General features: G+C 42.2%; 1 protein-coding gene across 1 annotated transcript in view; it reads left to right on the top strand.

Moving 5' to 3' along the window:
- LOC143935449 (5-hydroxytryptamine receptor 3A-like) overlaps positions 1–25,160 on the top strand; it is a 67,898-nt gene that overhangs the window by 2,291 nt on the left and 40,447 nt on the right. The window contains exons 2-6 of the mRNA XM_077459330.1: positions 4,929–5,098; positions 15,986–16,030; positions 16,115–16,224; positions 19,938–20,107; positions 22,965–23,113. Of these exons, the coding sequence (XP_077315456.1) occupies positions 4,929–5,098; positions 15,986–16,030; positions 16,115–16,224; positions 19,938–20,107; positions 22,965–23,113 (644 nt within the window). The remainder of the gene's footprint in view (positions 1–4,928; positions 5,099–15,985; positions 16,031–16,114; positions 16,225–19,937; positions 20,108–22,964; positions 23,114–25,160) is intronic.

The raw sequence follows: 25,160 nt of genomic DNA, 5'->3' as shown, positions 1-25,160 counted from the left end.
TACAGTGTAGCATGACCGCGCAATTGTCACTGAAAGCGCGAGAGCGATGAAAGCTGAAAATTGGGCTGGGAAGGAAGGGGGTGAAAGTGCCCTGTATTGTAGTGGTTAAAAATGATTGTACGATTCTTCATACAGACACTTTAAAACCATATTTCACAACAATAATCATGTTCAATATATAACATTTGATACAATTACCGCTACTGTAATCTGTTCATTTTTCAAATGGACTCTGAAAATAATGAAAATTATACACATTTACATCAATGTTCTCATGAATAGATCAAGGAACAGTATTTGCGGTATAATGTATATGTTTGAAGAAGAGGGCTCAACATGTTTTCTGTGCAATACACGCTCCCCCCCCCCCCCCCCCCCCCATGTTTTTCACCCTCTTACCTGTATTGTGGAGTTATCTTTAAACTGCATGCTCACCCACACAAGGATGACAGCATTGTCGCACTTCAATCTGCTGTTTGGCTGACATATCCTGGGTCCTGAGCCATCATCTTGGTCCTCTTCAGATGGCTGCCTCTTCAAGAATCAGGCAACCACCTCTCCTTAGCTTGTCCTTCAGGCACTCTAGTCCTCCTGGGAGATTATGTTCCACTCTCTGCTATTAACCAAAACAACTGTAAAAAAGGAGCTCCTTGAAAAGCAAACTTTTTTTAAATTCACCTCTGGAGGGTGCTGAGTCTTATCCCTTTTTTTGCAGAGGTACAACCTAATCTTTAGTATTCCGCTGCAGACATATATGCATTTGACACATCTGGAAGTGTCAGATGACTGTTCCCCTGGTACATGCTCTCAACTCCAATGCGACTACAGAACACAGTAAAGGTCAGTAAAAGGAACCACAACTCAGGGTGGCGACCAAACTACTTACACACCTAGAAGTGTACCACCATATGTTGAAGATATTTTAATAGTTGTAGCTCTACAAGAAAGTGAAGTTTGAATACAGCTCCTCCAGAGAGATGAGTATTTAATTACTGAATTTGAACCTTTATCAAACACATTATATTTTACAAGAGGAAGCAAAAGCTTTGTACCTCTACTAATATGGCCATTCACTACAAAGAGACACTGTAGAATAAGGCATACTACATCAATCCCATGGATAAGATCAGCTGCAGAAACCTTACTACCCTACCTTTTCTCCATTTCTGTGAAGGGTGTGTGGATGTGGCATTCTGCCACCTTCTCATAAAAGAAACTCAAAACAAGGGGAAGGATCTGACACCTCAGTCTTCAGAAGAAAGGGGGGAAAGCAGCTCACTGTAAAATACAAGTTGTTTATTGAAGCAAATCAATATACAGACAAGTCTGTTAGGTGCAACCAACCCTTAGGGATTTTACGGTGAGTGGCTCTGCCCCTGTTTCTTCTGAGGACTGAGGTGTTGGATGGGGAGAAGTTCACACCCATTAGGAGCCTGCTACTCATGCCAGGTGACTTCTTGGGTAAGTATCTTTGTTAGGAACATTTCCCTTCACTTTTTGTTCTTGGTGACAATAGTTGTAAGAAGTTATTGGAATTTTGCAACATGGTCTTTTCTAAGGGCCGGTTCACACAGCGAGGCGCGGCGAGGCGTCTCCGACTTGCCTCGCCGCGACCTGCGGCGACTTGCAGAGGACTTCTGTATAGAAGTCAATGCAAGTCGCCCCCGAAGTCGCCCCGAAGTAGTACAGGAACCTTTTTTCTGAGTCGGAGCGTCTCGAGTCGCTCCTCTCAGAACGGTTCCATTGTACAGAACGGGGGCGACTTGCGGGAGTGAGGCGAGCCGTGTCGCCTCGCTGTGTGAACCGGCCCTTACTCTACCAAAAAGAACATTTCCCTGTGTGTGTGTACACGAGGGGGAAATCTCTCTATCAAAGAACATGATACCAGGAACAACCCAACAAAGCTTCCCTGGACATACATTTGAAAACACAACTCAGAATCCTTGCATTGTTAAACACAGGACTGATAGCGGGCCACAATGGAGGATTCCTACCACGGAACAAAGTAGGCATACAATGTAAGATCGCTGAACTCCATTACTGTGTGAAGACTTTCTCAGAAAACATATTAATGGACCAATTTTGGTACTGTGCAATCTAATGCCGCGTACACACGACTGAACTTTTCGACGGACTTGGTCTGGGGGACAATCCGAAGGACTTTGGAGCTGAGGTCCACCGGACTTTCAAACGAATGGTCTTGGCGACACACGATCACTCCAAAAGTCTGACAGATTTGAACGTGATGACATAGAAAAAAGGAAGTTCATAGCCAATAGCTGCCCTAGCGCTGGCTTTAGTCCGTCGGACTAGCACACAGACGACCAGATTTTCCGACCAGACTTGAGTCCATAGGGAAGATTTGAAGAAAGTTTTTTTTTTTTTCCACTCAGTAAGATTCTTATGATTAATGGATTCTAATCAGCTTAACTCTCAGAATCCTTTTTTTTCTTAACATCATTGTGGCGAGGTATCTTTTTCTTTTCCCACTCTTTTTTTTTTTTTTTTAACTTCTCATTATTGCTTATATCTTATTACAATATGATATTTATCCATTAAAAAGAGAAGACTTTACAGATTGAAAAAGGAAATAAAACTAACATCACCTTAATTACCTCTACCATCATATTAGTGATACCTTATCTTAATTGTTTAAATTCCTATATTTAAATTAAGTTTTACCTCACCCACCCTACCCTCTTCTCTACAATTTGTTGACCTTCCCCGTATCCACTACTCTATTATTCCATTAATGCTTGTGTATAATGCTTCGTCTTTTTAAATATTCTCCACTTTTCCCATGTTCTGCCATATTTTTTCATCTTGTTTTCCTAAATTTTTCTCAAATATTCCATGTTATTGATATATTCTATTCTTTGGATCCATTCTCTGATTGGGGGTTTTTTAACCTGTAACCAATATTTTGGTATTATGGCTTTTGCGGCATTAAGTAAGACGGGTACTAACGAGTTCTTTATTCTTTTTTTAAACTGCTTACTCGTTTTTTCTTTTGCGCCTTGAAACAAACACTCCCCTGGGGTTAAAGGTATTTTTTGCCCTGTTATTTTCTCTATGTATTCAATTATTTTACACCAGTATTGATTTATTACTGGGCATTCCCACCAAAAGTGAAATATTGTTCCTGGTAAATTACATTCTCTCCAACATAACTTGGATTTGGAGGGATCCATTCTATGTAATTTATCTGGAGTTAAGTGCCACCTCGTTAAACATTTATAATTTACTTCCATTGACCTTATATTGAATGCGGAATCATATACCAAATTGATCATTTGGGTCTCATCAACTTTATAGCCCAAGTTTTTTTCCCATTTATCTATGAATGGGATATTTCCTTGGCCTTCTATTTCCGAAAGACACTCGTATAGCCGTGAGACACAATGTTTAACTACTGTTTTCCTTGTACATAATTTTTCTATTGGTGTTAACTTACTTTCATTTCTTACTGGTTTTGGGATGGAATTAACAAAGTGTTGAATCTGCAGGTATTCCCAATCTTTTAGTATTTGCCAATTGTGCTTCTTCATTAAATATTGTTTTGACATTAATTTCCCCTCCCAAGTGATATCTTTTAATTGTAAATCCATCATTTGTTTCCCTAGTGGTGTACCGTGTCCTGGTGTGAAAAAACTCGTGCCCTCGAGAGGGATTAGTGGTGAATTATATTGCCATTTATTTTTACGCTGTATTATATCCCATTTTTTCAGTGCCGTTGAAGTGATTTTGTGTGTCCTAGTACTAATTAATCTAAATTTTGGTGGAATCCAAATGTTTTTTTGTAATTGTGACCCATTCAGTATCTCCTCCATTTTTACCCATTTCTTTTTGGTGCTTTGGTTTGACCATTCAACCAATCTCGCTAAAATAATTGCTAAATAATATCTGTGTATATCTGGTAGTGCCATTCCACCCCTGTTTTTTTTCATAGTTAATAAATTATATTTTATCCTAGGTTTTTTGTTTTGCCATATAAATTTTAAAAATAATGTTCTTATTATATTAAAGAAACCTATTGGAATATTTATCGGAAGCATTTGCATTTTATATGTAATTTTTGGTAATACCACCATCTTCAACACATTGATCCTTCCCATCCAAGTTATTGTTCCTTTATTCATCTTCCTAAGTAACACTTTAATTTCATTTATTAGCGGGATATAATTAGCCTGGTATAACTCCTGCATTGTCTTTGTTATTTTAATCCCTAAGTATGTTATTTCTTTTTTTTTTCCCATGTGAAAGGGAATTTTTGCCGTATCTTTTCCTCTTCCTGCATACCTAATCCAATGTTCAGGATAACTGTTTTAATTGGGTTTATTTTAAAATTAGAGAGGGCCCCATAATCTCTGATCTCCCTTATCAGACCTGGTAACGACGTTTGGGGTTGATCATATATAGGAGAAAGTTTTATTTTTAGATCCACCTGAGTTTTGGGAAGAAAAAGTCTGCTGGAGCCTACAGTCCACCGGACCAAGTCCGTAGAAAAAGTCTGGCCGTGTGTATGCGGCATTACATGTATATATTAGACCAAAAATAGTTTAAGTGTGTAGAAACTCTGTTGTAGAAACTCTGAATCAATTTTTTCCAGTATGTTAGGCATCATAGCTCATTGTATATATTTTTTGTAAGTGCATTTTCTTATGAATCTGTTGAAAATTTTCTTACCAGGAGAGTAACAGCACTTTAAGCTGACAACGCTAAGCCGCTATCTCACAATTGGCAGCAGTGTTGTCGCCTTGTTGTGTGCACTTCTTCAGTTTTCTGTTGAGCTGCGCAGCATTGGTTTATCAGATAGCCAAGCAAACCCAAAAGCCAAAGCAAAAAACACCTACAGCAAGCTGACAACACTGCTGCCATTTATTTGCAGGACATAAACTTATATATTCTTACTCTCCCTTGATTTGTAGACTTCCTTGTGGGGGTCATGCTAAGCAAGACCTGTAAAGACTATGATGTGGTTGACCATCTGAATATCACTCAACGTGGACCCTTACTGTCAATGACCATGCCAAAAAAAGACTGGAGTAAACCACTGACCGTTTCTGTTGATTCAACATTCATTTCAATTCATTCTGTGGTGAGAACTAACTTGCTTCTGTCCATCAATCTGATATGTCATGTTTGACTCTGTGATTCTATGGGCCAGCTCTCTGGGGACCATGTCTGATATGCTTAAAGCAGTATTAAATCCAAAAGCAAACATTTATTACATTGCAGTTTACCAATTCTTAGATATGATGATTGGTTTCCATTTTTTTAGGCTTTCTTTATTTTATTTACACCTGGTGATCCAGCCAGTAAGTCTGTTGGTTTACACAGCACAAACGTTCAGCACTAAAAACTGCTGGCTGTAACCATACCGCCCAACTTTTTGAGATGGGAATTAGGGATACCTATTAGCAAAAGTATGTAGGCATAGGACACACACCCTGCCACACCCCCTTAAAAGCGATTTTTCTCTAGTCGTCTGTCCAGGACAGCACTGGAGAGATAGGCTCCACCTCCAGAGGCAGGAAACACAAACCAGATCTTTAAAGGGCGGTCTCCGTCCCTTCCCCTTCAGTCTTTGTGTTTCCTCCACCGGAGGAGGAGGCTGGATCTGGAGCTCCCCTTCCCCTGACGGTGGGATAGCCCATAAGAGACGGGGAAGGAGTTCGGATTACCTGTTGGTAAACGGACGTTTTTGAAGTCCTCCGGTCGGGTTGACTGCAGCTTCGAACCGGCGTTCTCCTTCTGAAGCCCGGGGAGGGCGTTCGTTTCCCCGCCTGACAGTAGGTTTCTAAATTGGGCGCGAAGTCTGGCGGGGGGCGGGCACAGGCTTCGAGTTCCGGCCTGTGCATCACAGGAGGAGGATAGAGGATTTCCGGCAATCCACTACCGGTTCCGGGTCGCGCGGCGAGCGTGGACTTTCGGGACCTTGGCGGCTATTATAAAAAGCCGCAGCCACGAGGCGTTCGCTGCATCGCTTTATCGCCATTACGAAGGGAAGCCTCCAGACGGTTAAGCGCGTGCTTCAAGCGTTCGTGCTGCATCGCTTCATCGCCGTTACGAGGGGAAGCCTTCAGGCGCGTTCTGAACGAAATGGATGCAGTGGAGAGTGGCAGTGGAGCCGAACCAGCTCAGGTAGGCAAACACAGAGGTGTCTTGTACCTACAGGGCTGGGAGAGAGGGGGGGGGGGGGAGTAATGGACTAATCAATGCATAGGCATTTTGAAAGGGTCCAGGTGTGTTTTTTTCCTCCCTCCCTCTCTCTCTCAAACAGGATCCTGACTAAAGAGTCTTGCGATTCCTGTTAGCGGTTGGTGGGGTGCACATAGGTGTTTGGTGAAGGCATCCTATTTTTGCTAAAGGTTTCGCTGACGTTGGCTTGTTTGTTTTTTCCCTTCCTTCTTCTCTCCTTCTCTTGCCTTAGGCTCTGCCCAAAGAACCAGAGAGGTCAGGGGGGAAGAAGAGATGTCCTTCATGTATGGCTAAATTTAAAGAAGGATGGTCTAAGCCCCTTTGTAAATCATGCATAGACAAATTGGTCTATAAGGAAGCTACGGGAGCTTGTAAGGATTTGATTTCTGGAGTACAGAAAGAAATGGAATCCATCAAAGCAATGTTAGCGAACCTTGATACCCCAAAACCAGCCGCAGTTCCCTCTGCTTCCACCCCAGTTGTAGGTGACGAATCAGAGGAGGAGGAACTTGATTCTCTGGATGGCCTAAGTGAGGCGGCATCATCCAGAGATGTTCCTGTTCAAGGGTCAAGCTCTCCCAGATACAGGCTCTCACTCAAGGAGGTTGATGCCTTACTGGGGGTAATTTATGAGACGCTCGAAATCAGAGAGGAGCCAGTCTCCCTGTCCTTGCATGACCGGATGTATCAGACCCTTAAAACTGATACAGTTAGGGTCTTTCCGGTTCATAGCACACTGGTAGACTCAATCAAAAAAGAGTGGGAGGAACCAGAGAAAAAGTTATTTTTTCCTAAAAGCATGAAGCGGAGATTCCCCTTCAGCGAGGACCCCTCTTGTGTTTGGAATAAGGTGCCCAAGGTAGACGCAGCTTTTTCCCAGTGTGCAAAGTCAACAGATCTCGCCTTTGAGGACATGGGTGTTCTAAAGGAACCCATGGATAAAAGGATGGAAGTACTGTTAAAGAGGTCATGGGAAGTAACCATGAATAACTTAAAACCTGCAATGGCCACGACAATAGTGGCTCGCAACTTAGAGGTCTGGCTGGAACAATTACAAGGCCACTTGGAAGGGGGGACCTCCAGAAAGGAAATTCTGGATTCCCTTCCTATGCTACATAAAGCAGCAGGCTATATAGCAGATGCCTCTGCGGAGTCTGTTAAATTGTCAGCCAGGACCGCTGCCCTCGTAAACTCATCACGTAGGGCACTTTGGCTGAAGTCTTGGTCGGGAGACTCAGCCTCAAAAGTGAGGTTATGTGGCATCCCCTTTGAGGGAGACCTTCTGTTCGGACAGGATCTTGAGAAAGTCCTGGACCGTACTGCAGACAAGAAAAAGGCTTTTCCTGTCAAACCTAAGAAGACTACAGGCAAACGCTTTTTTCGTCCTCAAAGGCAGGGACAGTCACCAGGACAGTCCTCTAAGGAGTCAACCCCTAAGAAACAGTGGATGGGAGGAAAACAGAAAAGCAATCTCTTTTCCTCTTCTAAAAAAAACACTAAATCCCAGTGACGCGGTTCCTGTGGGGGGGGAGACTGGGGCAGTTCCTCCCACAGTGGGAATACGCTACTCCAAGTCCTTTTGTCCGGAGGATCATCAGGGAGGGTTACAAAATACAGTTCACACACGTCCCACCTGCAAGGATGTGTCTGACCAAACCTCCCAAAGACCCCCAGAAAGCGTCAGCTTTGCTGTCGCAAATTGGCGATTTAATAGATCAGAGGGTTCTAGTGCCAGTTCCGCCACAGGAAATAAATCAGGGTTTCTATTCACACGTGTTTGTAGTAAGGAAACCGTCAGGCAAATTCCGGTTGATCTTGAATCTGAAGTTACTGAACAAGTGGGTAACTTACAGGAAATTCCGGATGGAAACAATTTTTACAGTAAGATCAGTACTCCCTCCAAATTGTTTCATGGCCTCTCTCGATCTAAGGGACGCGTATCTTCACATCCCGATTCGAGAAGACTCTCAAAAGTATTTGAGGATAGCGATTCTTTGGGGAAGTCAGATTCGATACCTCCAATTCAGGGCTCTGCCTTTCGGTCTGTCTTCTTCCCCCAGGATTTTCACCAAGGTTCTGGCAGAAGCATTGGCTCCCCTAAGACTGAAAGGGATCGCTGTCATACCGTACTTGGACGACCTTTTATTTTTTGCCCCCTCAAAGCTCCAACTGCAGGGAGATCTGAGAGTAGCTATCTCTTGCCTAAAAAGGTTGGGGTGGTTGATAAACCAAGAGAAGTCACACCTGATACCAACACAGGTCTTACAGTATCTAGGTTTTCTGGTGGATTCAGTGTCACAGAGTCTTCCTCACGGAGGAAAAAGTGAGAAAGGTGAAAGACATGGTAACCTTCCTGCAGTCCAATCAGACAATTTCCATCAGGTCAGCTATGGCAGGGTTGGGCCTATTGGTGGCAACAATCCCTGCAGTTCCTTGGGCAAGAGCTCATTTCAGGTGTCTCCAGGCCAATATTCTGGACAGTTGGGACAGGACACAAGAGTCCCTGGACAGGACTATCCATCTATCCTCAAAGACCAAAAGGTCTCTTTGGTGGTGGAAGAGAGAAGAGAACCTAGTACGGGGTCTTTGGTGGTCTCCTCCAGTGTCTGTTCGCATCACCACGGATGCCAGTGCTTGGGGCTGGGGGGCCCACTTGGGGTCGAAGGTAGCCCAAGGATGCTGGGGGAAGACACAGTCCCAGAGGTCAGCCAATTGGAGGGAGTTGCAGGCAGTCTGGGAAGCCTTAAGGGTGTTCGTCAGGGATCTGAAGGACCACCATGTACAGGTCCTCTCGGACAGTATAGTGACGGTGTCCTACCTAAACAAGCAGGGAGGAACAAGATGCCCGTCCTTGATCAAGCTAACAAGTACGATCATGCATTGGGCAGAAGAAAACCTAAAATCGCTTTCAGCGGTCCATCTAAAAGGGGCGGACAACCACCTGGCGGACTTTCTGAGTCGACACTGGGTGTACGAATCAGAATGGTCACTAAACAGGGAGATTTTCCAGATGTTAGTGCGCAAATGGGGTCTTCCGGAAGTGGACTTGTTCGCCAGGAAAGCGAACACCCAGGTCCCAGTATACTTTTCCCTAGAGAGGGAGGCAGGGGCAAGAGGGATAGACGCTTTGGCACAAAGCTGGGCTTTTCACATTTGTTACGCCTTCCCCCCATTCAAGTTAATTCCGCTAGTACTGAGGAAATTTTTGCAGGAACAGACCACATTGATACTAGTGGTTCCGTACTGGCCGAAGAGACCATGGTTCTCGGTGCTGCTGGGCCTGACAGACGAACCTCCCCTCATACTGCCCGAGAGGGAGGATCTGCTGTCTCAGGGTCCAGTTCTGTTACAAGAACTACAGACCCTAAAGTTATCGGCCTGGCGTCTGAAGAGAGTCTCTTGAAGTCTAAGGGACTCTCAGATAGGGTGATTAAAACACTTCTTTCTAGTAGAAAGAAGGTAACCCAAGCAATTTATGTTAAATACTGGAAAGTTTTTTGTTCATGGTTGGACACTAAAAAGGTGTCTATAAGTATCCCAACAGTCTTGGAATTTTTACAAGACGGTGTGGATAAGGGGTTGGCCATTAGTACCTTAAAGGTACAAATTACGGCCCTGTCTGTTTTTTTGGATCAACCTCTGGCGATAGACCCGCTAGTTAGCAGGTTCTTTAAGGGGTTGACCAGGATTAAACCTGTTCCTTTCAAAATTTTACCCAAATGGGACCTGTCAATTGTATTACAGGGATGGGTAAAAAAGTCTCTGGAAGAAGAACCTTCCTTGAGATGGATCACGCTTAAAACGGTGTTCCTAGTGGCTATTTCCACAGCCAGACGTATTAGCGAGCTTCAGGCACTTTCTGTGAAAGAGCCGTTTTTACAAATTTTTGAGGATAGGCTGGTGTTGCGCACGGACCCTGGGTTTTTACCCAAAGTAGTGACAAAATTCCGCAGAACACAGGAAATTGTTTTGCCTTCGTTCTGTGGGTCTCCCACTAATCCTAAGGAGGTTGAGTTCAGCCAACTGGATGTGAGAGCCTGTGTCTTACAATATCTGGAGATGTCAAAAAACATTAGAAAATCAGATGCATTATTTGTCTTACATGCGGGAAAAAAATTGGGGTCACAAGCTTCAAAAAATACAATTGCAAGGTGGATCAAACAAGCTATTGTAGAAGCCTACAAAGGAATGAAAATGGAATGTCCTTTTTCCCCCATGGCTCACTCCACACGGGCGCTATCGACCTCATGGGCAGAGCGAGCTGGAGCAACACCAGAACAAATTTGTCGAGCAGCAACTTGGTCAAGCTACTCGACGTTTATGAAGCATTACAGATTGGACCTTATCTCAGCGCAAGACCAGGCGTTTGGGAGAAAGGTCCTTCAAGCGGTAGTCCCCCCCCCTAATCTGGTAAGTTCTCGTTGATCCTCTCTAGTGCTGTCCTGGACAGACGACTAGAGAAAACGAGAGTTAGACTTACCGGTAACTCTGTTTCTAGGAGTCGTCCAGGACAGCATGGATTCCCTCCCTATATGCTGTTATAATGCTGGACAAGTGTTTTTGTCGTTACAGAAGCAGTTTCCGGGGAAGTTCTCGTTTACAAGACTGAAGGGGAAGGGACAGAGACCGCCCTTTAAAGATCTGGTTTGTGTTTCCTGCCTCTGGAGGTGGAGCCTATCTCTCCAGTGCTGTCCTGGACGACTCCTAGAAACAGAGTTACCGGTAAGTCTAACTCTCGTTATCAAAAAATAGTTATACCCACAGGTGCTTTTTTTACCACTTTATACTGGCCTTTGAAATTTACAAATGCAGTTATTTAGAATCTGGATGAAAGGTTTAGCACTGTAAAACACTTTTTGAAAGATAAAAGGTGCACTTTATATACAGCTTTATAGATCAGACCACCATTACAGACAAAAGAGGAGGAAAGAGGGACAGAGAGACATTGTTCCAAATCAGGGACAGTCCCTCTAAATCAGGGACAGTTGGGAGCTATGCTGTGACAGATTATAACGTGTGAGCTGGATTTGGCTTTAGCTTGTTAGTAGTTCTAAATTTGCTAATACATTTAACACTACCCTCCCCTAGACTAACCATGCTGTTGCCTGCTCTGTGCCTCCTATGCTCATTCCTCCAGAGCTGTGTCTCACCTGTACAGGAGGTGTGTTACTGGCCAGATCCCAAGGTGAAAACAAAGAAAAAAGTCAAAGAAATCTGATGCAGCCATCATCGAATGATTGGTAAACTGCAATATAATAAATACATTTTTGGTTGTGGGTTTAATACCACTTAAAAATCCTTTTCTTTAGAAGTTTCTTGTAGTCAGGGCTTTCCTCAGCCCTCCTCAATTGCTCAGGCTTGGGAATAGCGGGCAGAATTTTATGACACATAGCCAATTTGTACACACATATATGGGAAAATTTAGGTTTGTTTTTTCATGCTTTTTGCAGAAACGCAAGAAGTTTTTTAACATGGGTTCCTATGGAACACGTTCACATCAATGCATTTTGGTGCCTCTGCATTTTTGGAAAGGGTCAGGGACTTTTTTAATTGCAAAACGTTGCTTTATTTGCTTTTCTGGTTCAACAGACTTCAATGGAGACGCTGCAGAAAAGCATGTAGTGCGTTTTTAGTGTGTTTTTGACGCATTGTGCATTATTTCATCTGCCTAACAACAAATTAGCCAAATAAAAAGAAAAAAGCATAAAAATTGCAAAATGCATCAAAAACGTGTATCTGAAAACACAGAAAGCACAACAAAAAGCACCGCAGAAATGCTCAAAAGGAGCATGCGTAGGTGTGAATGGAGCCTTAGACAGGAGCTACTTAATCAGTGGCAGCCACTCCATTAGAGCCGGAGGATCGAATTGGCTTCATAAAAGGGTGAGCTCGGGGCGCAGAGCACTGCACCCTGAACCCACCCAGTTGTTTGACATTAGCAAATTAATATTCGCTAATATTCAAGTTTTTTATTGGGAGAACCCAAATAAAGGAAGGAAATGGGACTTTAGCAGTGCAATATTTTTGGTTTAACAAAAGAATTTTTTACCAAAGTATAAAAAATATGTTTATTTTAACAATTCAATAAAAAAACAGCATTGCTGAATATACAAAACATTTTACACATAACAACGGGTCCGAATAACAGTTCACTTAAAGTGCTTGTAACCAGACAAGTTTCGCAACAGCTTCCTCAGGGGATATACAAGCTAGCAATAGAATAACATTAAAACAAATTAGTTAGTAACCACAATACATTCAAATAAAGGAACAAATCAAGAAACAAAAAAATATTATAATATCCATGTAAGTCAGTATGCCCAAAGCTTTAAACAGAGAGGGACGCTTACCCTTACTCCACAACTATTATTTCCTGCAGGAAAAGACCATCTTGATGTTACAAAAAGAAAATATTAATATAATATAATAATAATAATAATAATATAATATAATATTCGCTAATGTCTTCCTGCTTCTCCTCCCAGCCAGTCAGGTTGGTCCAATCCGGTCTCAGGTCCCACTTCCTGTTCGGCCGGGAGGAGTAGCAATAGACAAGCTTGAGTGAGGAGTAGCCTAAGGTAAGGCCACTGATCGCCGCCTTCCTGTTGGTCTACTGCGGCAGTCATGGTAGTGCGAGTGAGGGGGGCAGGTTTGTAGCAATAGACAAGCTTGAGTGAGGAGTAGCCTAAGGTAAGGCCACTGATCGCCGCCTTCCTGTTGGTCTACTGCGGCAGTCATGGTAGTGCGAGTGAGGGGGGCAGGTTTGTTTGCTGCCCCCCCCCCCAAAATATATAAAAAAAGGGGGGTATGGGACTTTGAATGAAGTACATATATATAAATGTGCCTTCATCTCTATTCAACTTACATAAGAGGGGGGAATTTGGAACATTAAATGAGGCAATTTGACTTGATAAATGAAATTTGATAAATGTTTAATGGTGTGTTAGCATAATGGATGGATATACATAACATGGACATATAAAACATACACAGGTGATTTCATATATATATAATCCATGTGTGTATGTATATGGTTGTTAATATGACGTTCTATGCTATACAGTATATATATATATATATATATATATATATATATATATATATATATATATATATATATATATATATATATATATATATATATATATATATATATATATATATATATAGAGATGTATAGAGATATATACTGTATAGCATAGAACGTCATATTAACAACCATATACATACACACATGGATTAGGCAGTACAGTCAACTTTGCAGTACACAACAGTTTGAGATACAGATTGATACCAAATGTGTGAAAGTCGGTATGAAAATTGATGAAATTAGTTGGAATAACATGGTTATATATGGATAGAGTCCTTGAAAAGCATGTAGCTACATCCTACATTCCCAACGCGTTTTGTGTATTAAAACACTTCTTCAGGGTTGGATGCTGAAAAATATCTGCAAGAAACAGAATATGAGTATATCTAGCTTTAAAACAAAATTTTATAAGAAGAAACAGGGTTAACAACCCTATGTACTCACATACAACCAAAGGCAAAATATATATATAGTTGTGGGAAGGGGGGACCACCAGGACTTGAAACTTTGTCTGTCCCGGGAGCTGAGGTAATGAAGAGCCCCACGGCAGTGGGACGCAGGCACAACATCCCCAAACAAAGAAGTACCCATCCTCACAAAGTGATAAGGCGTTATGGCCAAAGGTAAGTTTGGCAGAAGGGTCGGTATTGGATAAATAGAATATCCATCAGAGGTTATATTTGATAAAATAGTGAATAGAAACTGGATACCAAGGTGATAGGTTGAAAAAAAAAAAGACATGTGCAACCAGGGTTGAGGTTATAGACCACAGCCTGTGTGGGGAGTGGGAGTGATGAGTGATCATAAGTGGAGACACCTTGAATCACCCAAACCTCAAACAGGCAATAGAGAAACATAGAGAACGCAATATATTAGAAACCTGAAATGGGTACCTTAAGTATCTACTGGTGAACAGATCCTCCTGCAAGATACCGTGTCAGTAGATGTGCAGTTGAAAAGACTGTGACAGGGGAGGTGCCTTATATGCGCCCCATCCGCCAATGGGCCCATAGCAGCTTCACGCTAGCACAGCAGTTGCAGGGAGGGGCCAGAGAGTGGGCGATAACCACCATCCACAGCCGACGCCAAACATTCCCCACTACATCGGCTAAGAAGGAAAATATTGAGCACCGGTGTTCTGACTAGAATCTAGAAAGGTCAACCCATCGGATAGTGTCTGCCCCGTACTGCGCAGGCGCAACGCTTGCGCAGTACGGAGGACAAGGAGACGCCGAAAGTCTCTGAAGTTGAACCATCAGCTGTACATGGTGCCTATGCACTTAATAGTCACCACTTTGTAACAGGGCCCCTTGCGGGCTCACTTCATTCACCGCACTTTGGGCACGGCCTCGCTTCACTCTGCATATTTTTATTCTACCTCTATGTCCACTTGGATGGTGAGGCTTGAACCTGGACTCAGGGCAGAATAAGTGCGCAGGCACCATTTAGAGCTGACGATCAGCTGTTCATCTTCAGAGACTTTCGGCGTCTCCTTTGTCCTCCATACTGCGCAAGCTCAGTATAGGGCGGCCACTATCCGATGGGGGACAGTTTTCGACAAGACACTGGCCACCACTACACTTAACCAAGTAGCATGTCTTTGGAGTGCTGGACAAAACTCACACCAGCACAGGCAGAACATGCAACCTACAGCTGGTATTCTCTACTCCAAAGATCAGACTTATGCTGACACCCCACCCCCACCCCCCCTGCACTGGTATTCACTGGGAAAACTAGTGTACTGATGTTTTATTCTCCCCCCAGCTATCTGAGCGGCCTTATCCAGCTGAGATCAGAGGATATGTGATAACGTTTTAAAAAAGGGGAAAAAAGGTATTCATAATGTTTTTTATATGTATACATAAATGTTTAGACTTTTGTATTTTAAACTGAATGGGTTGTTTTACAAGGTGAGGATTCACATATACTTTAATCCACTATGTTACTCCCATAATCATATACAAAATAGTATACAATTTAGCAAATGTACAAAATACACTCACTCTACAGTTCACAGTGATATGCATGTCATGAATATGAAAGATACAATTATATATCCACAATGGAAAACAGCAACAATATTTTATAATATGCACAATGCATAAAGCAGAGGGGATAGGTCGATTTATTTGTTTAAAAAAAATAAAATTTTGGAAAGATATCATCAGACCAGATATTAAAATAATGCATTTTTTATTTTAAATTACTTTTCCAGACTTATTCAGTCACTCGACATTCCTTTGCTTTTCATTAACATGTGTTATGTAGGGCATTAATGTGTGCTATGTTTAGGTGGTCCAATCATTTGAATAGGCTGCCAATGCACCAAAACAGACCAGAACAGATAAGCACAATTTTTTCGAACGGAGTACACCACAACACACAGTAGTGCATTTATAGTGTTCTCCCATGCATTGCAGTACCAAGTGTGTTAATGTGAATTATACTGCAAGGCACTGGGACTAATAGGTGTAAATGAGCCCTAAACTATTCTTTATCTATACTGACGTATAAAGTATTATTAATGCAAAACAAAAGCTTTACATTACACTGGCAATATTTTTATTACAATTTTTAATATGATTTTGTATAATCATTTGTAATTGACATTTCCCCATTTCCATCCCGGCAGCTATTTGAACACTTAGTGGATAAGTGCAGTTGATTACCCTTCTCATTATTGTCATTTCCTAGGTTGAAAAGACACAGACTATGACAACGTACTTCTGGCTATCTGTGGTAAGAGTCATTCCAGCTGTCTCATTAGTGTTGTTCTTAGTATTGGGAGACATTATCCACTATCATGTACATTTCTGTCCCCAGGTTTGGAAAAATGATTTTATATATTGGAACCCGGATGATTTTTGCAATATAAGCCATATTACACTGCCGTTGTCCTACTTCTGGATACCAGACCTCTATTTCCACGAACAGTAAGACATTATGGGCTCATTTAGTTAATTGAATGTGGCTTTTAGGCCTGGATTTATGGAGAGCCATATAGTTTGTTGTCTGAATTTTTCATTGCTGTCCCTACTGGGGAGATTTCCATTTATTATAATATAGGAGGTGGAAGAGCTTGATACATCAATAAAGGTACAATCCCCACATAAAACTGACTCAAGTGAAAATGGGGATTTTTAATGTGCCAGTAAAATTCACATACATGAGATAAAATACAAAGTTTATTTTTAACATAAAAACTGATTAAAAGGCTTATCCAACACAGTACATTTCTTAATCATGTATAAATAATGCTGCAGATAGGCAGTGGATCGACACGTTTCCCCTGTAAGCTGCTTCTTCAGGATCCACTTGCTCGTAGTGTCTTAGGATATGAAAACTTGGTACCCAAATTGGAATCTCCAAACTATTATTGCAGCAAAACAACGTAAATAAAAAAATAAATAAAAAAAAAACACTCCGATGGCTACATCCATATTGGGGTATTGTAACTAAAAAAAAAAAGGAAGAAAAAGGGCAAAAATGTCAGCCCTAGGTAGGACTTTAGAGGCACTTTGGACGCAAAATAAGTAAAAAATATATTTACTGATAACAATTCAGAGCAAAAAAAGGGAGTAGAGAATTTAAAACATATATTATACGTTAAACATGAGTACATGGTGCAGAGAAAATGTGTGCCCCGTATGGACAACAGTGAGCCTCTGTGCATCAACACCTTTTGCTTCATCAGGACACACTCGGGGGTTGTTGGAAGAAACAGGTCTCCCTATCTAAGATAACACACATAGGTAAGACTATGTATAATAATAACATATGTATAAAAACATGAATCATGGTCATATCTGGGTGGCATGCATAACACACATATAACTATCTTGTCAAAATCCGCAGAGAATAATCTTACCGCTGGGCATCAAACATCACTATATGTTGGTAAAGGATTATAATATTCTGACATTTGTGACCAAAGGTAAGCTGTAATGACTTGCATAATAATGCACATTACCCTCACAACAAAGCCATGTTCCATATTTAGATAAAAGGTGGAAACAATATATATACTTGCAAAACTAATATTGCAGCAAAACAACCTCTCTCAAAGATGGGAAATATCACCAAGAAGGAGGATTCTAGAGAACACCTTCCATCAGCCATGTTTTCTTGACATGTGAACGTTGACATTGCAACTGCCAGTTTGTGGGGACACTATAGTGAGACAATGTATTCCCTGGATTCTATTGGAAAAACCTGCTTTGTGGGGCCATCCATCTAACTAGAATATTTAATGTGGGGTTTTCAGGACTTTTAAGTATCTTCATCTGCCATCATTTCTAAACATATTAGATTTACCTATTATCTTTGGAAGTTGATATAAGTTGGAGGGTAATCTTTAGGATCCTCCTTCTTGGGGATAATTCCTATGTTTGTGAGAGGTTATTTTCCTGCAATATTAAGGATCTTTGGAGACTCCTATCTGGGTACCTAGTTTTCATATCCTAAGACACTACAAGCAAGTGGATTCTGAGGAAGCAGCTTACAGGTGAAACGCGCTGATCCACTGCCTATCTGCAGCAATATTTATACATGATTAAGAAATGTGTTGTGTCATATATATGCCCTTCAATATTTTCTGTTTTTAATAAAATATCCCCATTTGAGTGTGAGTGTGTCACAATCAGGGGTCGGGCTCGAAGAGCAGTTGCTATAGCAGTAGCAGGACTACCACCGTCCTGCAGGATAGGCACACAGGCAATCACCCTGATGGATGACGTGGGCTCACCTGAGGTGCGGAGTCTAGGCACTAACCAGTTTTCCCCAGAGCTCCTGATGGTGGAGATGGATTTTGCTGCATGTTAGTACCAAGTTGCTGTCCTCAGAATCTCCTCACCAGGAGGTGAGAAAGCTGGGGTCCAGAAATGGAGAAGCAGGTAAGGCTCAAACAGAAGCGTAGTCAGTAAAACAAACCAAAGGTCAGTGACGAGTAGTTGAAGGTTTGGATTAGGCAGAAGCATAGTCAAGGTACAAGCCAAGGGTCTATAACAAGAGGCGGCAAAATTTGGACGGCAGCAAGGAAGATGAAAGTGAGATGCTGGCTGAAGAGAACACAATAATCTGGCAAACAGGACATGCAGAGATATTGCTTAAATCAGGATGTTCATGGGAGGAGCAAAGACTTCAAGGTTCAGCAAAAGTCAAGGTACAAGGCAGGGTTGTCCAATGGATCAGACAGAACACTGTCCAGCATCTCAGGTAGCTCAGCAAGCACAGTCATCACCAGACACAGCAGAGGTTCAAGTTCAGGCCCTAACAGAGTAACTGGAAATTATTCTCTTCAGAGATTTCCCTTTACTTCTTGTCCTAGTGACACCTAGTCATAATCTGATGTTAGGGGGTGCCACCAGGAGAGGAACTGAAGGGCAATCTCCCCAGTGGGGACATAGGCAGCAAGAAATCCTGAAAGACATTTTAACCCTTCTCCACTCTATGTACAGTATAGCAGGAGATGGGGATTCTGTTGCTCTTTGCCTTTTTCTTGTAGAGATTTCCCTTAACTTCCTGTCCCAGCGGCAAAAACATTTCTCCAACGACGAGACATAAGCAATATAAGATTACAGACCTTCTTGGTTATCAAAAAATAGGCTGCATTTGGGCTTTAAAGTGGAACTCCAGGCTAATCCTCAAGTGAGACACACCACCAGAGGTTGAAATCAAGATTATCTTGCAATCATATGGGAGTCAGTAGCAATCAGAGTGATGAGTGGTGTGGCTCATCTAGGGAAACCAATTACAGGCAATTTCTGTTCATGCACTTGATATAATGCTAAATATGCAACTGCAGTGAAATCAAGTTTATCATTCATCATTGTAATAAAGCTTTTCTGCACCGTTATATAGCTTTTTAAAGTGTATATAAACCACAAAACTAAAAGTGTATATATAGCTGGCCTTGGGCCCTTAAAAAGGCAATGTCACCATGTCTTGACAGCACTGGCACTAAAATCACCAGTGCTGGTAATCATGGGTGTTTTGGAATCGACCCCTCAGTCAGGTGACAGTGCTTGAGTCTAGAGATTGGCTGCTAGATTTGAGCACTGTCATGGGGGAAAGTCTAGAAAGGCACCCCTGGGTGCTGCCCAGCTTCTTGACAAAATGCTATCCGGCCTGTCCATGCATGCAGACCAGAGGAACGGGAATGGGAAATCTACTGCACATACACAGACCTGCCAGGGCACTTTCTGTGCCTCACAGCAAAAAATACGTTGCATTGCATTCTCACTGCCTGCTTTAACCCCTTGATCCCCCCACTAGCATGCCGCAACTGCATGCATTGCATATGGTTGTCATGTGCACACCCCCAGCCGATTCCTCTGCAGCTAAAGGGGATAGCAGTTTTACTGCCCCCCACCTCAAGTGTGAACAAGCCCTAAAGTTAAGTTGTAAGGTAATAAATGAAGAAGTACATCTTGTGTTCCCTTGGGTAGTACTGTCCAACTGTCGTGGAAGCAATACAAATAAAATCACTATTGTGGTCCTCTACAGCTACAGCTGAATGTGACATTTGATATGTAGATCCATTCAATGGCACATACAGCAAATGCAGAAATACTGTATGTAATAAACCAGTAGGTTCAGTACATTCTTTCAGACCCGTGCCAGGGTGTTCTTCATTTTTCTTTGGCAGAGTTATTGAAGACACATCTCCATGGATAATATATGTCAATATAACATCAGATGGCATGATCAAAGCAGCCAAACCCATGCATTTAACAAGCACATGCATTTTGAATATCCATTATTTCCCATTTGATGTTCAGAAATGTTCTGCGTCCCTTACAAGCTTCATGCACCCTGGTGAGTTTTTGTTATATAAACTGAATATACAGTATATACGTCTATATGTGTGTGTGTGTGTATATATATATATATATATATATAACACTATATGTTTTATTTTTGTTTGCCATTGGCAACTATAACAGCTGAAAAGAAGTAATGATAACACAGTTATATCCTTAAAGGTGTTGTAAACCTCTGATATAAAATATGAACAAAGCACATCCTATTCTACTGTGTACTTGTCTGAATCCAGAAGACTGAGTGTAACTTCTGTCTGCTGCCTTGTTCCTCTGCAATCTTCATGAGTAACTCCTGACAAGCTTTCCTGACACCAATAAAGAGGGGGCAGGGGAGAAAGCTCCAGCGCACAGTTTGTGATTTACAGCTTTAGCTCTGTTCTGTGTGCTGTGTAAATGGCATGGGGGGCTGTCCCTTCCCTCCAATCACCTCTCAGCTCCAGGGCCAGATTAAGAACATCATGGGCCTGGTGCTGAGGATTTTGATGGGGCTTTTTATAAAAAAATCAAAATGCAAACAATTTTTTGTTATAACAAATTCAATTAAATAGAGAGGGGGAGGATGAGAGAAAGACAAAGGGGATGAGAGAGGGGTGAGGGGTAAGGGAGGGAGGATGACGCAATAACCGTTGCTTCCAGGGTCATTAGTTGTAGAAGGGAACAGATGTTCCCCAAGCACCTATAACTGGGGATGCTGTTTTTCTGCAGTACTGGGCTCCCCAGTGGAATAGGAGAGCCTGGAAAACACCACAGGTGTCACCCCAGGGGAAGGGACGCCATTTTGAGAGCCCTGTAAAAGTAATTGGGCAGTTGTACAGCCACTGTACGGTATGTAGGAATGTAGCCACCCTCTCTTGCTCGCTCCTGAGATGGACTACTGACTATGAAATTTGTAGTGAGGATAGAGCAGTGCACATGACTACAATTAACCACTTGGCTCATGCCGATGTACGTCGGCAAAGTGGTACGGGTGTGCAAAACAATGTACCCGTACGTCGCTGCGTCATCCGTGGCTAGCGGGCGCGCGTGCGTATGTGCCTGCGGGTCCCGCAGACTCAATGTCCGCCGGTGGCCCGCGATCGTGGCACGTAGAGGAGGAACGGGGAGATGCCTATTTAAACAAGGCATCTCCCTGTTCTGCCTAGCAACATGACAGGGAATCTACTGCTTTCAGTGATCAGGAGCAGTGATCTCTGTCATGTTCTAGTGAGCCCATTCTCCCTACAGTTAGAACATGCTGAGGGAACACAGTTAACCCCTTGATTGCCCCCTAGTGTTTAACCCCTTCCCTTCCAGTGACATTTACACAGTAATCGGTGCATTTGTATAGCACTGATCGCTGTTTAAATGCCAATGATACCAAAATAGTGTCAAAAGTGTCTGATCTGTCCGCCGCAATGTGGCAGTCACGATAAAAATCGCAGATCACTGCCATTACTAATAAATAAAATATTAATAAAAATGCCATAAATCTATCCCCTATTTATAGACGCAATAACTTGCGCAAACCAATCAATATACGCTTATTGCAATTATTTTCTACCAAAAATATGTAGAAGAATACATTTTGGCCTAAACTGTGTAAGAAATTTTTTTAATATATATTTTGTGGGGATATTTATTATAGCAAAAAGTAAAAAATATTGCTTTTTTTTTTTTAAATCCTCACTCTTTTTTTGGTTTATAGCGCAAAAATGAAAACCACAGAGGTGATCAAATACCACCCAGAGAAAGCTGTATTTGTGGGAAAAAAAAGGACGTCAATTTTGTTTGGGTACAATTGTCAGTTAAAAAGGAGCAGTGCCCTATCACAAAAAAGGGCTTGGTCTTGGTCAGGAAGGGGGTAAATCTTTCCGGGGCTGAAGTCGTTAATGTACACTGTTTGATCCAAACAAATTGAAGTGAAGGGTTAAAGGAGGAGTTCAGGAGCACAGGGAAAAAGTTACAAGGAGGCATAAAAACACAGTAATAAACAATTTAAAATGGCATTAAAAGGTCGTAAAGTGGTTGTAAAGACAGAACATTTTTTTTATCTTAATGCATTCTGTGACTGAGACAGCAGTGGTGCCATTGGCTCCTGCTGCTGTCAATCAAAGTCAGCCAATCAGGAGAGAGAGAGTGAACTGGGGCTCTGTTCTGAATGGACACCCAGAGCTGCAGTTCGGCTTGGGTGCCCCCATAGCAAGCTGCTTACTGTGGGGGCACTCGACAGGTAGGAGGGCCAGGAGCGATGAAGATGGACCCGAGAAGAGGAAGATCAGGGCTGCCCTGTGTAAAATCAAAGCACAGAGCAGGTAATTATAAGATGTTTGTTATTTTTATAGAAACAATGTATAAGGATATCATTTAGGGTCACTGTATAAAGTCATAGAGTTGAGCAGGAGTATAACACCTATCAGGTTTTAGTGCTGTCTGTTCCCCCGTTAGGGGATTGACTCTCTCTTTGTCCTATTTATTGTTATCACGAAAAGTAAAAGAAAATTCCAAATTTTGGAGCGTCACCAGAACAGAAATAGGGAAGATATCTTCCAATGGGGACACCTAGTGGGGACACCTAGTTCTGGTGACAACCAATAATTGCCACACATTGCAGGAATTTATTTCCACTTCCTGAGAGAATGGGACATGAAGTGAAGGGAAATCTCCATAATGGGACACAGATGGCATAAAAAAGCTGCGAGGGACTGTATCCCTCAATTACTCTATTCACAATAAAAAATTGTTTTGCATTTAGTTGTTCTTTTAGGAGAACATTTGTAAATGACCCTTCATTTAAAAAAGTTTATTCTTAACAGGGTATTCCTTTTTCTTTTGTTCATATATTATGATTTATCTCTCTGCGTTATATTCCTTAGAGCCAAGCCTGATTTTGAAAATGGAGAAAAATACTTCTCAAATCATTGAACAAAGTAAAAACATTTTCTTGGATACCGGAGAATGGTGCTTGCTGGACATTTTAGTGGAGGAAGGCTCATTAAATGGCTACTCAAAGCTCACATTTCAGGTACAGATGTTGTAGTGAAGTGCCCATTGACTCACCATGCATAGCTGCAGGCATAGGCTCCTTTAACTCTATGTCCCACAAATCCCTGGATTCCTGAATATGCCTAGTAAGTATAAATTCCTCAGCTTCTCGCCCTCAGCCTCTTAGAATGGAAAATCCTGATGAAGCAGAGGTAGCTGGGGAAGTAATCTGCAGGCAAGTAAGAGGTCCTCTACTGACAGAACAGGTGTGAAAACAGGCCATCACACAGCTTCTCAAAAAGGCCCAGTAGCTTTCTTTTGGTGCTTTGAAGTAGAATAGCTACCACTACTACTGGAAAAAATGTGGCAGCTTGCCCGCCTCCCTCTGCCCTCTTCTCCATTCATGATTCATATTGCTTGTATTACTACAGTACCAACCCCTGGATGCAAGGTGACATCTCCAGAGACAGATGGGTCAGCATTTTACAGCAGGGCTAAAATGAGGGACTGAAAAAGAACATTGGGCAACAGTCACTTTCTGTCATTTAGAAATTTTATTGGACAACACGCATAAGGAGGTGAGAGTTGTGGGTCTTAGCAGTGATTGCCCGTCCATAAGGGGCACCGCCCCCCTAATCCATGCGCTCAGCCCCTAAGCTACATGCAGAGCACGAGGCACATGGATTTCAATGTTTTTTTTGTGTTTTTTTAAGCAAATTATTAGAGCCTGAGGCTCTAATTGGCTTAAAAAAAGTCTTGGGCTTGGGGAGCAGAGTACTCTGCGCCCTGAGCCCACCCAGTTGTGGGCAAAGTTTGATAATGCACACAACACTATCCAATACCAACAAGCCACAAGCAAATCAAAAGTGAAAAATAAATGTGACAGTGAAGCTAAACCAAACCAACAACCTAACTATATACACTATACACAAATGGAGGGACTGACTATATACAAATGAAGGGAAGCTAAAATAAACAGGGCATTAGTGGGACTGGCAACAAGGGGCTAAGGCAGCATCAAACTTATTAAACTTTATGAAGGAGGAAGTTGTGTCACTGCAACATGTTTTCCTCCTTTCCCTGGGTTGCAGAGGTCTGCAACTGGCTAGACAGAACCGTTTTGTGATTTGCTGGAGTTTCTCACCGTTATCATAGGGTCTATAGAAGCTCATACCTCTCTTTAAAGCAGAGTTCCGCCTGAATTTTTTTTTTTAAAGCCAGCAGCTACAAATACTGCAGTTGCTCACTTTTAAAATGAGGACACTTACCTGTCCACGGTGCCTGCAGTGTCCTCACCCGAAGCCGACCCTTCCCTCGACTCCAGGTGGAGGCACCGGCATCTTCAGTAAGGGAATCGGGAAGTGAAGCCTTGTGGCTTCACAGCCTGGTTCCCTACTGCACATGATGCACGAGTTGCGCTGCACGTTCTGAGTGGTCCCTGCTGACTTCTGGGACGTGGGGCCGGACATGGCGTAGATCGCCATGGAAACTGCAGAGATCTTTCCCCCGGAAGTGGGAGCAAATACCTGGATTAGACAGGTATCTGCTCCCCCTCCTTCCTGAAAGATGCCAAATGTGACACCGGAGGGGCGAGGAACCGGATCAGCGGAAGTTCCATTTCTGGTTAGAACTCCTCTTTAACTCAAAGTGCAGAATGTACATCAGCTCCCAAGCCCTTGAGGCTATGGAATATAAGCATAACTGCAAAATCCACTATTTGGTAGTGTTGTAAAATACATTATTGTGCAGTGAGTGTGGCAGGCATATGTAGCTTAGCCTTTTCATTAAAAAGTAGCAACCTAATGGCTAAACGCAAAGGTTGTTGCATGTGACATGAGATATGATGCGATCATTGTTCACAATAATTTAGTTTCAGCTATATCTATTCTGTTAAAATGAATTTAAAGCCACAATTTTTTTTTTTCTTTTTTTGTGAGTGAGGTTTAAAATGCTGTCATGTTTTTATTGCTGTCACTGGGACAGATAATGATGGGACAAATACATCAATGAACAACTGACAGGGAGTTCAACTGTTTCATGCAACTATTGGCTTTACTTTATTAACTTGTACTAATTTACCTTGTATC

Source organism: Lithobates pipiens, unplaced genomic scaffold (genome assembly GCF_037356315.1).
Source record: "Lithobates pipiens isolate NorthernLeopardFrog02 unplaced genomic scaffold, aLitPip1_a1.2 Scaffold_28, whole genome shotgun sequence".
In the NCBI taxonomy this organism is placed as follows: Eukaryota; Metazoa; Chordata; class Amphibia; order Anura; family Ranidae; genus Lithobates; species Lithobates pipiens.
Note: the sequence above shows the minus strand (reverse complement) of the source record. Positions and strands in the feature narration are given on the sequence as shown.